This window comes from Canis aureus, chromosome 14, assembly GCF_053574225.1.
Source record: "Canis aureus isolate CA01 chromosome 14, VMU_Caureus_v.1.0, whole genome shotgun sequence".
Classification (NCBI taxonomy): Eukaryota; Metazoa; Chordata; class Mammalia; order Carnivora; family Canidae; genus Canis; species Canis aureus.
The window spans coordinates 52,538,210-52,552,687 of NC_135624.1; the positions used below are offsets into that span (position 1 = coordinate 52,538,210).

The 14,478-nt window shown below is 36.1% G+C and overlaps 1 protein-coding gene and 1 pseudogene across 1 annotated transcript in view; one reads left to right on the plus strand and one right to left on the minus strand.

The window, feature by feature from the left end:
- Window positions 1–14,478, plus strand: part of POLR2B (RNA polymerase II subunit B) — a 47,089-nt gene that overhangs the window by 11,968 nt on the left and 20,643 nt on the right. Inside the window, exons 4-13 of the mRNA XM_077848141.1 lie at window positions 339–451; window positions 571–790; window positions 1,162–1,320; window positions 5,332–5,496; window positions 7,524–7,720; window positions 7,875–7,994; window positions 8,772–8,958; window positions 9,643–9,786; window positions 10,015–10,154; window positions 10,255–10,366. Coding sequence (XP_077704267.1) covers window positions 339–451; window positions 571–790; window positions 1,162–1,320; window positions 5,332–5,496; window positions 7,524–7,720; window positions 7,875–7,994; window positions 8,772–8,958; window positions 9,643–9,786; window positions 10,015–10,154; window positions 10,255–10,366 — 1,557 coding nt within the window. The remainder of the gene's footprint in view (window positions 1–338; window positions 452–570; window positions 791–1,161; window positions 1,321–5,331; window positions 5,497–7,523; window positions 7,721–7,874; window positions 7,995–8,771; window positions 8,959–9,642; window positions 9,787–10,014; window positions 10,155–10,254; window positions 10,367–14,478) is intronic.
- LOC144283857 (U4 spliceosomal RNA) lies at window positions 13,604–13,779 on the minus strand (annotated as a pseudogene).

Below are 14,478 nucleotides of genomic sequence, written 5' to 3' on the forward strand. Positions count from 1 at the left end.
TGACCTTAACTAAGGAGAGACCACACAGAAGTATATAGATTACTGATACAAATCTTTTAACTATTTGATATAAACATAGAGCATATGAGATATATGCATAATCTTTATTTACTTGGGATATTTTAAGTCTCTTGGTCTTTGCCTTAAGAAAGCAGGTACAAAACTTGACATCTTTGAAATAGGGATATTGGCCTTTGAGAGTCCCCAGTGTTAGTAAAGTGGGTGAATTTCAGCAGTTTCTAGAGCTGCTCCTAGTCAAATGTTAATGTTGATTAAAATGGAATCATTAAAACTTTCATGGAAAACTATCCTTTTCATGTTTTTTGGTTTCCTTTTAGCCAAGATACTTGCTGAAGTTTGAACAAATTTACCTCTCCAAGCCTACCCATTGGGAAAGAGATGGTGCTCCTTCGCCAATGATGCCAAATGAGGCCAGGTTAAGAAATCTCACGTAAGAATTTTTCCAATAATTGATACTGTAATACAGTTCAGAAAATGTGATTTTAACCAGTTGAGTTTTAGCAAACACCTTACTATTACTTAGTTGTGATTTTACTTTTGTTTCTAAAGGTATTCTGCTCCACTTTATGTTGATATAACAAAAACAGTCATTAAAGAAGGTGAAGAACAACTTCAAACTCAGCATCAGAAAACTTTCATAGGAAAAATTCCAATTATGTTGCGTTCAACTTACTGCCTGTTGAATGGCTTAACAGATCGTGATCTTTGTGAGTTAAATGAATGCCCTTTGGATCCTGGTGGATATTTCATTATTAATGGATCAGAAAAGGTATAATAAGTGTTATTTAAAGAAAATTACAAAATTGTAATTAAGATTTAGATTATGAAATTTCAAATTAAAAAGTAAACTTGTATACAGAAAAGCCTAGAAGTGGCGTTGAATTATTTAGGGAGTGACAGCCAAACTTATGTAAACCAAACCTTTATTTAGTTGTATATAATAAATACTAGAAATGTGGTCAGTTGCTTGAGCTTATGTGTTTCTGTGAAGCATTTATGTAAAATGGAGTTTGTAAAGTTTAAGAATTGATGTTTCAGTGAGTTCATTTGATCAGCTTAAATTAAGATGCAGATTTTACTCTTCTTTCTACTTCAAGGACTTGTGGGTTTTATGGCATAACTGTTTTATTGTTCCTAAAGGTTCTGATTGCTCAAGAGAAAATGGCGACAAACACCGTCTATGTGTTCGCCAAAAAGGATTCTAAATATGCCTACACAGGAGAGTGTAGATCATGTCTGGAGAATTCTTCCCGACCCACAAGTACTATTTGGGTTAGCATGCTGGCAAGAGGAGGACAGGTATGGTCTGGAATATGATGTTGTTTGAGTTTATTTCTTTCTGTCTAGTCTTATAATCTGTCAGACTCCATTCTTTTTTTTTTTTTTTTTAAAGATTTTATTTATTCATTCATGAGAGATACAGAGAGAGAGAGAGAGAGGCAGAGGCACAGACAGAGGGAGAAGCAGGCTTCCTGCAGGGAGCCCGCTGTGGGACTCGATCCCAGGACTCCAGGATCACGCCCTGAGCCAAAGGCAGGCGCTCAACCGCTGAGCCCCCGAGGTGTCCCGTCAGACTCCATTCTTAGTTAAAAAATGTTTTCTGGAGCTTATTGTCAGTGTTATATGGTAGATGTTGTATTATTATTGCTCTGTGGCAAATTACCCCAGTAACAACATAGATCATCTCACAGTTTCTGTGAATCCAGAATCTGGGGTGGCTTCACTAGGTCCTCTGGCTGAGCATCTCTCACAAGGCTGCAGTCAAGGTGTTTGCCTGAGCTGTGCTCGTCAAAGGCTCATTTCATGTGGTTGTCTGTGAAACCAGTGTGATTCAGTTCACTGTGGGCTGTTGAATTGAGAGACTCGGTTCTTTGCTGGCTGGTGGCAGGAACCTTCTCTCAGTTCTTTGCCACGTGGTTCTCCATGTAGCTGCTGACAACATGGAGCTTGCTTCATCAGAGAGAGTAATCGAGAAGACCATAGAGTGGACAAGCAAGATGGAAATCACAGTCTTCTATAACATAATCTTAGAAACAACATCCTATCATTTCTGCTGTATTCTCTTTGGTTAGATATAAGCCACTATGTTCAGCCCCTTTTCAAGGGAAGACAATTATACAAGGGAATAATAGTAGTAGGCAGGAGTCCATGAGCACCATCTTAGAAGCTGCCTACCATGTTACTTGTGTTTTTGTTTTTTTTTTTTTTTTTTAAAGATTTTGTTTATTTATTCAAGAGACACAGAGAGAGAGAGAGAGAGAGAGAGAGAGAGGCAGAGATATAGACAGAGGGAGAAGCAGGCTCCCTGCAAGGAGGCCGATGTGGAACATGATCATGGATTCTGGGATCAGGGCCTGAGCCGAAGGCAGATGCTCAACCGCTGAGCCACCCAGGCGTCCCCTATGTGATTTGTAATAATTAATACCTAGCCTTGGGCACCTGGGTGGCACAGTTGGTTGAGTGTCTGACTCTTGATTTCAGCTCAGGTCATCATCTCAGGGTCGTGAGATGGAGCCCAGCATTGGGCTCTGTGCTCAGTGTAGAATCTACTGGAGGTTTCCCCTCTCTTTCTCCTCCTGCCCCTCCCCACACTGGAGCAAGCTCCCTTGCCTTCCCCCCTCTCCCTTCCTCCCCCCACCTCCCTTCCCCCCTTCCCTGTCTCTAACATCTGTAAGTAAGTGAATAAAATCTTTATTTTAAAAAAATAATAGCTAGCTTTTCTTATTTGCTGTGTGTAGTTATGTTACTCTGATTGCTTGATATTATCTTTATAACGGTCTTCAAAAGTAGTTGCAATTGCTTCTATTTAATTTCAGGTACAGTTTTTATTATATTTTGTTTTGAATAAGTTATACATGCACATTAAAACAGTTCAAAAGTAGAAAAAAATTTAATATAAAAAGTAGTCTTCCTTTGACCTTCTTTTCCACAGAGGCAGTCACTTTTAATAATTTCTCATGAATCAGTTCAGAAATAGTCTTAATGCAAAAAATATAAATGGTAGCATGAGATACAAAGTTTGAACTTTGCTGGTATCTTTTTTTTTTTTTTAAGATTTTATTTATTTATTCATGAAAGATACAGAGAGAGAGGCAGAGACATAGGCAGAGGGAGAAGCAGGCTCCCAGTGGGGAGCCTGATATGGGACTCGATCCTAGGATCATGACCTGAGCCGAAGGCAGATGCTCAACCACTGAGCCACCTAGGCGTCCCTGCTGGTATCCTTTAAAAACATGTTTATTTATTTATTTTTTTTTTAAATTTTTATTTATTTATGATAGTCACACAGAGAGAGAGAGAGGCAGAGACACAGGCAGAGGGAGAAGCAGGCTCCATGCACCGGGAGCCCGATGTGGGATTCGATCCCGGGTCTCCAGGATCGCGCCCTGGGCCAAAGGCAGGCGCCAAACCGCTGCGCCACCCAAGGATCCCTAAAAACATGTTTAGATCAGCACTTTATCATTATTTTGGAGCTGTTATATTCCATATGTAGATATAGCTTGCTTCCTTTTCCTTTTCCTTTTCCCTTTCCTTTCCTTCCTTTTCTTTTCTTTCTTTCAGTATTTACTTATTTATTTATAGATGCAGGTTTATTTTATTATTTATTTATTTATTTTTGGTAGCATAATTTATTTTATTTTATTTTGGTAGCAAATTTATTTAACCATTTCCCTTTTGATGGGCATTTAGGTTTCTAGTCCTGTGCTCTTGCAAACAGTTCTGAACTTGAAGATTAGAGAATTTTAGCTACCTGAAGTTAAATAGACACATAGAATAGGTGTTTTAAATAATTAAAGTGGTTTTTATTTGTAAATAGAGGTAGAATGGGGCCCAAGTACAAATGTTTGGAAAAGATGTGTTCCTGATGTGTGCATTCTTTGTTGAGCAGCATTAGCCTAGATCATGGAGGGCAAAGAAATGAAAACATAAGTTAGAGAGATTACTATGGCAGTTAGGGGCAAAATGAATAAATTAGAGGCAGAGAAAAGAAAAATCATCTGGGGCACCTGACTGGCTCAGTCGGGAGAGCATACAACTCTTGATCTCAGGGTCGTAGGTTTGAGTCCCACATTGGGTGTAGAGATAATTTAAAAATCAAATCTTTAAAAAAAAAATCTGGGTTTAGTGATAGATTTGGTATAATATGAGTCACTGAAGATTCTGTGGTTTCTATCCTCAAGTTCTGGATGAAATAGAAAACTTCTAAGAATTGATTTTTAGAATGTAGTGAGTTCATTTCTTAGACAAAAGATTTTGTGGGGGTACATGATGTGTGCATTATTTTCTTATGTTTTGCTTATTCTGAAAAAGATCTGTGATGAAACAGATCATAGACTGAATGGCATAATTGATTTCTAAGTAGAAACAACCAACTAGCATTTGGCTCAGAGTACAGGAAAAAGAGCAAGATGAAAGTTTGGGTATCATTTTTCAAGAGCCATTAACTGAATACCCATAAAATTGGATAAGATTTCTAAGGACCCAGGTCTGAATAGGAGGAGATGACAGAAATTGTTATTAGAGGGACCATGATAATATAGGGTTATGAGGCCAAGAGGAGATAGAGTTTAATATTAAAGATAATTAAAATGGAGAAGCCAGTTTTTATGAAAGTGTAGGCTAGTAACTTTTGTTTCATTTCTGTATGTGTATACAATTAAAGAGAAATTGGAAAAAAATTATGTGAGAGAGGCTGTTTAATTTTGAAATACTATTCAAATGAGATACCTTACCAGCTCTGAGTTAATATTTTTCATTCATGCTTAGCTTTTTTCCTGTGTTTGCCTATATATATATATTTTTTTTTTTTTTTTTTTTTAAGATTTTATTTGTTTATTCATGAGAGACAGAGAGGCAGAGACACAGACAGAGAGAGAGCAGGCTCCATGCAGGGAGCCTGACGTGGGACTCAATCCCAGGTCTCCAGGATCTGGCCCTGGGCTGAAGGTGGCACTAAACTGCTGAGCCACCTGGGCTACCCTACATATTTTTTTTTTGACCCGCTATGTCTTTCTTCCAGAGACTTTTTTGTGTTTTGTTTTTTTTGTGTGTGTATTTTTAATAAGAGAGTCTTGGCAGGCATAGAATAGAGGATGGAAGTTCTCTTAGGTCTAAATGATCAGCCTGTTCATAGAATTAGTAAACCTGTTTCAGTGTCTTTGGCAAGCAGCCATAGGACATTCCTTAAAGTTTGAAAGGTATACTTCTTTTGAAATACATACTGTGGACATGTGTATGAAATGGTTCTTATGATATTTTTATGTGACCGTGATCTCTTTGTACTGATATTCTAATGTTTTATTTTTCTAGGGTGCAAAAAAGAGTGCTATTGGTCAACGCATTGTGGCAACTCTACCATATATCAAGCAGGAAGTTCCCATCATTATTGTGTTTAGAGCATTAGGTTTTGTGTCTGACAGAGATATTTTAGAGCATATTATTTATGATTTTGAAGATCCAGAGATGATGGAAATGGTAATGTAAAGCAAAATATATTCGCAGTGTTCTAATGAGAGGTTTAAAGTTACTGACTTGGTAATCTTAAAACATAGTAGAAAGATGCTTTGAAGAGTAATTTAGCGGCCACAGATCCATGCTATTTACTGTGTAGCAAAAGCCTTCAGCCTTGCTTCAGCTTCTTTCTTGACAATTCTGTGTAAAATAGACATAAAAACTAGAGGCAGCCAGAGTTCACCGATAGCAACAAGAAGAAACCATAGTAAGAAAATCATGAAAGCATACCATATGGTGCAATTTAGTAAAAAAAAGAAATGTATAGTAAAAAAAGAAAATGAATAGTTGATAACCTTTTTTAACTTTTTATTTTGAAATAATTTCAAACTTGTAGAAAAGTTGCAAAGAACTTTTGTATACTCTCATCCAGATTCACTAGTTGGTACCTGTGCTACATTTGTTTTAGCATTCTCTTTATTTATACATGTTATTTTTTTCTACATTTGAGAGTAAGTTTCAGGCATTGTGCCCTTTATTCCTAAATACTTCAATGTGTATTTCCTATGAAAACCAGGACATTCTTTACATATTCATAATACTTAGCTTTAATACTACTAGGCCATAGATCTTATTTAGGTTATTGCCAGTTGTCCTGAATTGTCTAAAGTCTTTAGGACTACTAAGTAAGAAGGTTAAATGGAGGCCAAACATTGGTCACAAAGTGAGATAGCAGAATGAGTACATTAGTTATTAGAGCATTGATGCAGTTCCATGAGAAAAATGGATTCTGGTTAGATTTTACTTTTAGCTTTTACTAATGGTCGCGTTTTTGTGTTTTTTTTTTTTTTTTTGTTTGTTTTCTTTAAATACTTAAAGATAGTAATTATTTAAGTATTTAAGAAAATTTATTATCTTTTAATCCAAAAGGCATTGCAAATGATTCAAAATTGATTCAGATCATATTCAAACTGGAATTTTCTTAGGAAAGTGAAAGAGCTGATTTGCTTTATGTCTGTTACATACTTATTTTTAATTATTGCTTGTTCCTTTAGCTCTTACGAAGCTTAGGCCAATTTTTACAGTCCGAGTCAAGCCATTCACTTTGCAAGAGTACTTTAATTTTTTCTTTTGTTTTCCTTTTTTCCAAATCCATATTAACCTTAACAAAACAGTTTCATAACATTGATGATTTAAAAAGACCACTTCCATTTGCCATATTGTGGCCTCACTTTGACTGGTTTATGTTACCTTTTTCTGATCGTTGGTTCTATGATTGGAATATGGATATTTTTAGACTTTTGAGAATCAGTGATAAATAGACATAGGAAGTCAGAGGCAGGAAAGACATTTCAGAAAATGTGATAGAATTCAAGTGTATATACAGAGGCCAAAGTTAAGTGGTACCCATTCTTCATGCTCATTATGTAAAATGGAATTTTAGAATGTTAGAACTAGAGTGAGTAAAACTTGGGGATTATCATGTCTGACCACCTCAGACAAGGAAACTGATTACATGACTGCTTAGAGGCCACACCCACTTTGCTGCAGGTATAGAACGTGTAGGTCTCTATAACAGTCTGCCTTTGAAATATTGTGCTTTACAAAAAACAGAGTAGTTTTATTTATAGGTTTAAAAACCTCTTAAAACCAAGACTAAAACCAGCCTAGTGCATTTATTCATTTGTAGTTGAGTCAATTTTAATTTGACTATTAAACTTTTCTAAATTGGTGTAAGATATTTAGGAATTTTTGTTTTGCCATTGTTAACTAAAATGTAAAAACCAAAAACTGCTTTTTTTTTTTTTTAAATAATAGGGTTATTTGTATTATTTTAGGAAGTGTAATTGTGTAGATTCTGTCAGATCTCTAGATCTTAAGACTTATTCAAGTTTTAGGATTTTGTGGTTCCTTGTTTTTTAAAAAAAATATTTGCGTATTCTATTAAGTACATAGGGATATTTAACAAGTTATAAATGAAAGTTAACAGTTACTTATTTTAAGGTGAAAATATGAATTTGAAAATAACTTTCATTTGAATTTTCTGATAGGTGAAACCTTCTCTCGATGAAGCTTTTGTCATCCAGGAGCAGAATGTTGCACTAAATTTCATTGGCTCAAGAGGGGCAAAGCCTGGGGTCACTAAAGAGAAAAGAATTAAATATGCAAAAGAAGTCTTACAAAAAGAAATGCTCCCTCATGTTGGTGTCAGTGACTTTTGTGAGACCAAAAAAGCTTATTTTTTGGGGTATGTTAAGATTTTTGCCAAGATACTGTCGAGATAAAGTTTTCCTTAAAGTTAAAAATATCAGAAATGGTGTTTTTAATATACAAGTTTTTTAAAAAGCCAAAAGCCATATGTATTGTTTTTCATTTTCTTGTTTCTTTTCTTTTTTTTCAAGGTACATGGTTCATAGGTTGCTTCTAGCAGCCTTGGGTAGAAGAGAATTAGATGACAGGGATCACTATGGAAACAAAAGATTGGATCTTGCTGGGCCACTGCTTGCATTCTTATTTAGAGGGTAAGGAATGATATAAAACGATGTTGTTAAAAGTAGAGAGATTTCACTTTAGATTGGTCATTGCACTAATGGAAGTACTAAACTCTCTTGGCATCCATATTGGGTACATAGGAAGTTAGCTACATTCTTTGTGCCACTTGCCCAGATTTTGTTCTGGTTCCTGTCTGACAATTTCAGGTTTGTGAGGACAGTTTATTATTTACATTTTCTTTATTTCTCTGGTAGCTTTATAAGGCGTTTGTCTTGATTTTCTAAGTACATTAGTTAGTACATTACTAATAAAAATTGGAATTTTTATTAGTCCTGCTTTTGCATTTTATAAAAACACAAAAGCTGGAGGGAAATCTATCAAAATATTAGCAATATTGGTTTAAAGTGAGTTTTATTTTTCATATGTTCTTATATTTTCCATATTTCCTATAATGAACATCTAACACTTTTATAATCAGAAGTTTTTAAAAACAAAGTATGTAGACAATATGAAAAAGATTATAGTAGTGTTTCTATGTATTCTGTTATTTTGTGTATTTTGGATTGATGTTCTTCAGTCTTGTTTTCACCCCATTAAGGAGTCTCTTCTGACATTTTTTTCCCTAGTTGTTCCTCTTATGTATGTTTATGTACTGTAAGTACATCAGTGCTTTTTACATAAAGAGAGTAATAACACTTCCCTTCCTCTATGCTAACTACTTTCCTCCCCCTTGTGGGCAGTATTGTCCGTATTGAGAATGTATGTTGACCTTTACATATTTGAAACGATACCATTTTATTTGGCAGTATGTTTAAGAATTTGCTTAAAGAAGTGCGGATCTATGCACAGAAGTTTATTGATCGAGGAAAGGATTTTAACTTGGAGTTGGCAATTAAAACAAGGATTATATCTGATGGCCTAAAATATTCCTTAGCTACTGGAAACTGGGGTGACCAAAAGAAAGCTCATCAAGCCAGAGCTGGAGTATCTCAGGTAGGACATGGACTATGATTACAGGTTTGATAGGAAAATGTCGTGGGACTAAGAAATCCTTTCATTCATTGAGTGTAAATTGTTTTGCCTTTTTTTTTTTTTTTTTCCCTGTCAGGTATAACAGCACTGGGGGATTTTGGATTATGAAAATGAAATTTGTCTTCAAATTAGCTGTTAGCATTACTTAAGAGAAATTAAGGTTTTGGCTTACAGCAAGATATTTAATAAATTAGTGTAGCTGCTTGGGAGGTAAAGATGGTCCATGTTAGTGAAATTTTTATGTTTTTAGATCTCCATGTTAGACACCGACCCAGAGAATAAATGGGTATTCCCTTTCTTTGATGCAAAGTACAGTACACTTTTGACTTGTGAACGCGTGGGGGTTAGGGTCACCAACTCTTGGTGGAACTAACATCCTAGTGGTTGGAGGTGATTATAAATAAAGCATTTATGTGACATGTTAGAATTGTACCTCACATGTTTACCATCCCTGCTATAACAGGCACTTATGAGGTGAATGATCTTATTCAGGGAAAGGATGGAGAAAGGAGTGATAGGGAGAGTTTGATGTCAATTGATTATAAGTAAAAATGTGACTTTGCCTCTTTCTAGTATTTGCCAAAAATGTGATAGGACGAGTAACAGAAATGCCCAAACTTTTAAAGTTTTGCTATTGTTTTCTAGGTATTAAACCGCCTGACTTTTGCATCTACTCTTTCTCACCTTCGTCGTTTGAATTCACCTATTGGTAGAGATGGCAAGCTAGCAAAACCAAGACAGTTGCATAATACATTGTGGGGAATGGTGTGTCCTGCTGAGACCCCAGAGGTAATACATTAGAGTTTACATTCAGTCAAAAGTCTATCAATAATTATGTAGGATATGTAATTACTTGTGGAAGTATTTAGTTATGCTGTGTGGTTCTAGAACTAATGTTTTATTTATGATTTTGTTCTTAGAGTAAATCCTGAAATCAAATTGAAGGAAAAACGTTTATGGAAAAGAATTTTGATAGGCATGCTAAATCAGTATGAGTAATACTTTGTTTATTTGTAGGGCCATGCTGTAGGACTTGTGAAGAATTTAGCCCTGATGGCTTATATTTCAGTTGGGTCTCAGCCTTCTCCAATTCTGGAATTTTTAGAAGAATGGAGTATGGAAAATTTAGAAGAAATTTCTCCTGCAGCTATTGCTGAGTATGTATAGATGTGATTTCTTTTGAAACTATTGTTAATCTTGGGTTGTTGCTTAGTATACAGATACTAACTGCAAAATGCTCTTGATTTCACATTTTAGTGCAACCAAGATTTTTGTTAATGGTTGCTGGGTTGGAATACATAAAGATCCTGAACAACTTATGAACACTCTAAGGAAATTGCGGCGTCAGATGGACATCATTGTGTCTGAAGTGAGTCTTTTGAGAGTGCATGATCATATGGGATATCTAAACAAGGCATAAGACTAGTGACAGTTTTATTTGCATTGGCATCTTTAACTGTTTCCCTTGTAGAGTACATTGTCAAAAGTCTAGGTGATGTTTTGAGCTAAATATAAGATATTGCTTGCTTTAATGCTTTAGGTATATACTTATAAAAATTTGACATGTAGGGATGCCTGGGTGGCTCAGCAGTTGATTATCTGCCTTTGGCCCAGGGCATCCTGGAGTCCCGGGATCGAATCCCACTTTGGGCTTCCTGCATGGAGCCTGCTTCTCTGTCTGCCTATATCTCTGCCTCTCTCTGGCCCTCATGAATAAATAAATAAAATCTTAAAAAAAAAAATAAAAATTTGACATGTAATTTTAATTATATTTTTAGAACTCAAATTATATTTTAAAGTAAAAGGAATTCTTTTGAGGGTCTTTTTGTAAAGGTGACAATAATGCTTTTGATAAGAGAATAATGAGCTCTGATTTTTCCTTTGTCTGAATCCAGAGATATGTTCCTTTTTTTTTTTTTTTTTTGTTAAAGATTTTATTTCAGAGAGAGCACATGCAAATAGGGGGTGGGGAGTTGGAGAGGGACAAGAAGACTCCACGTTAAGTGCGGAGCCTGACTTGAAGCTGCATCCCACAACCCTGAGATCATGACCTGAGCTAAAATCAACAGTCAGGTATTCAACTGACTGAGCCACCCAGGCATCCCCAGAGATTCATTCTTAAAATGTGATACACCTTTATAAAGATTTTTATATTTAGGTGGATATTAAAATGCTTTGGGATTAGGAGAGCTTTTTTTTTTTAAGCATTAATATATATTATATGGGCTTTATTACTTTTATTACTACCCAAAACAGGGCTTTTGCTTTTAGTGTACTGTATTGAGAGATATGGCTCAGTCTTGATTTCCCCCAATCTATATTGTGGATTATGTCTAGGAGAAAGTGGGTTTGGAGAGAAACTAACACACTTAAGTCAGTAGCTGATCTCTCTTCTACTTAGCAGAGCAGAGCGATTGCTCTAGGCTTTTCTCTAGCAAGCAGACCCTGGGTTTTGAATCCAGAGTATTCATAGCTTGAAGGCAGCAACAGCATGCTTTACTTGAGAGCAGGCAGGACTAAGAGAAAGCCTAAGAACCAAAATTGGCTGTATTTTTTATGATTGAGAACTTTGGTAATTCCATGTTTTTCTAAGAGCCTTCTTTAGCTTTTCTATTTTCTAGAGTAAAATTAAATTCCTCCTGCTGTTTTAGTCCTCTTTACCTTTCCATGGGCCCATTCCTTTAATCTAGAATGTTTGTGTTCCTGTCCCCATTCCTCCCCAAAAATGAGCAGTAGGGAAAAGGGTGTTTATTACTTTTTTCAGATAAATCTCACTTATTCTGAAAAGCTTATATTAACTCTCATCTCCTTTGGCTCCTTCAGGGTACCTTACCTGACCACCTCCCCCTGCCCCGTTTGATTCGATCACAACTTGGCAAAGATTTCTGGAAAGGGCCAGATACTAAATATTTTAGGCTTTGTTTACCATGTACTCTGCTGTGTATTCACTTCAGCTGTTGTAGTGAAAAGCAGCCATAGGCAGTACATAAACCATCTGTTTATTTACAAAAACAGATGACAAGGGTAGATTTGGCCTGTGTGCTCTTCCCTGACCCCCTGATTTAGATCTCTGACTGTATACAGTGTATTTTACTTACATGTTTGTGACAGAATCCTTGTCCCAGATGGGAACTGTTGACTTACATGCCAGCCTCACTCGCTACACTCTTAATTCTCCAGAGGCGGGGAACATGTATTAATACGACTTTCTATTTTCAGCTATGAGCATAGTACCTGACATATAGTAGACACTAAGTGTTTATTGAACATTTAAATAATCCTGTGTCTTGGACTAGGTACCTTAATCTCCTGTTAGTGATTATGGGAGCCTCTAAGTAAGTGGGAGAATTGGGTATATTTTCCTGAAGGAATCTGGCACTTTTTCTTTTTGTTCATATGTTGTGACTACCAGAGGTAGTCATTTTACCGATTTCTGACTTAGGCTGTCCTGTCAGTAGTCCTCTTTAGACCTACTAAAGTACACCCATTTCCTTTGGGGCTTTGAGAAGATACAGTTCACAATTTATGTCGTCCTATTAAGACAATAGAACTGAAAAAAAAAAAAAGAATAGAACTGTATTTTACTAGGAATTCTCTAAGGATTCAAGGCAATGCATTTGAAAACAATATCTTTTCTAGGACTTGACAGTGTCACTGATCGTGTTTTGCTCAAAGACATAGTGTTTCTCCTCACATTGTTTTTCAAGGACAGGAAGTGGGCTAAGGATGTAGAACATTTTCTATTTTTTTTTTTTTTTTTTAAAGATCTTATTTACTTATTCATGAGAGACAGAGAGGCAGAGACACAGGCAGAGGGAGAAACAGGCTCCATTCAGGTAGCCTGACGCTGGACTCGATCCCAGGTCTCCAGGATCACACCCTGGGCTGAAGATGGCGCTAAACCGCTGAGCCACTCGGGCTGCCCGAACATTTTCTATTTAATGGCTTTTGACATTTTAGTTTTGGAGACCTTGGTGTTTTTGATCAAGCTTTTATGATTTACTCTTGGTTTTAAACCCAGTAATCCAAATTTTTCTTAAATAAACTCAGTCTTTAATAAAAGTATCCAGAGGTGATTTTACTTTCTTAAGGTACTTTTGTTGGAGAAATACGAATCTATTTTTCCATTTCCCAACTCTTTGTCAATTCATTTCTTTAGTTGGCTTCCAAGATTATATATTAGAATTATATAATTCAATGGAAATTCTTATTTTCTTTTTGACTTATTTCTTTGTAAATAGGTAGTTCAAGATCCACAGTGCTTTTAGTAATTACTATGTTTTTTATTGTAAGTTTACCCCCATTTTTTTTTTTTTTTTTGAAGTCAGCTCTGTGCCCAACGTGGGACTTGAAGTCATGACCCTGAGATCAAGAATTGCATGTTCTTCCAACTGAGCAAGCCAGGTGTCCCTGCCCCAGATATTTTTTTAGTATTTTCTGGGAGGGACTGCTGGGTGGTTCTGTGGTTGAGTGTTTACCTTTGGCTCAGGGGTTGATCCCAGAGACCGGGAATCGAGTCTCACATCAGGCTCCCTGCATGGAGCCTGCTTCTCTCTCTGCCTGGGTCTCTGCCTCTCTCTGTGTGTCTCTCATGAATAAATAAACATCTTTGAAAAAAAAATTATTTTCTGGGAATATATTTCCTAGTTCTGCCGAGTAGAAATATCATATGAGCTACATACTTAAATTTTTCCAGTACTCGTGTTAGGAAAAGTTTTCAATTAGCAATAATTGCACCTCAGATAAACCTCATTGGCTACAATACTGCCACTGCACAAAGCTTCCAGTACCCGTGTTAAAAAAAATTAGAAACATGAAAGTAATTTTAATATTTTTATTTGATCTGATATATCCAAAATATTACAGTTTCAGTATCTAATCAGTATACGGATTATTTATGAGAAATTTTACATTCTTTATTTTTGTGTGGTACTTTTTTAAATTATTAATTTATAGTTGGCACTTAGTATTTCATAAGTTTCAGGTGTACAACAGTGATTTGACAACTCTGTTATGCTGTGCTCACCACAAATGTAGCTACCGTTTATCACTATACATGCTATTATAATACCATTGACTATATTCTCTGAACTGTACCATTTATCCCTGTGACTTAATCATTCCATAACTGGAAATCTGTACCTCTTAATTTCTTTACCCTTTTCTGCCCATCCCCACCACTGCTCCCCGCCCCCCTTTTTAAAGATTTTATTTATTTATTCATTCATGAGAGAGACAGAGAGAGGCAGAGACATATGCAGAGGGAGAAGCAGGCTCCTCACAAGGAGCCTAATGCAGGACTCCATCCCAGGACCCCGGGATCATGCCCTGAATCAAAGGCAGATGCTCAGCCACTGAGCCACCCAGGTGTTCCCCCCCCCCCCCCACCTCTTTTAACCACCAGTTTGTTCTCTGTATTTAGGGGTCTGTTTTTCTTTTTTTAATGTGGTACTTTTTTTTATGTGATATTGTCCTTTGAAA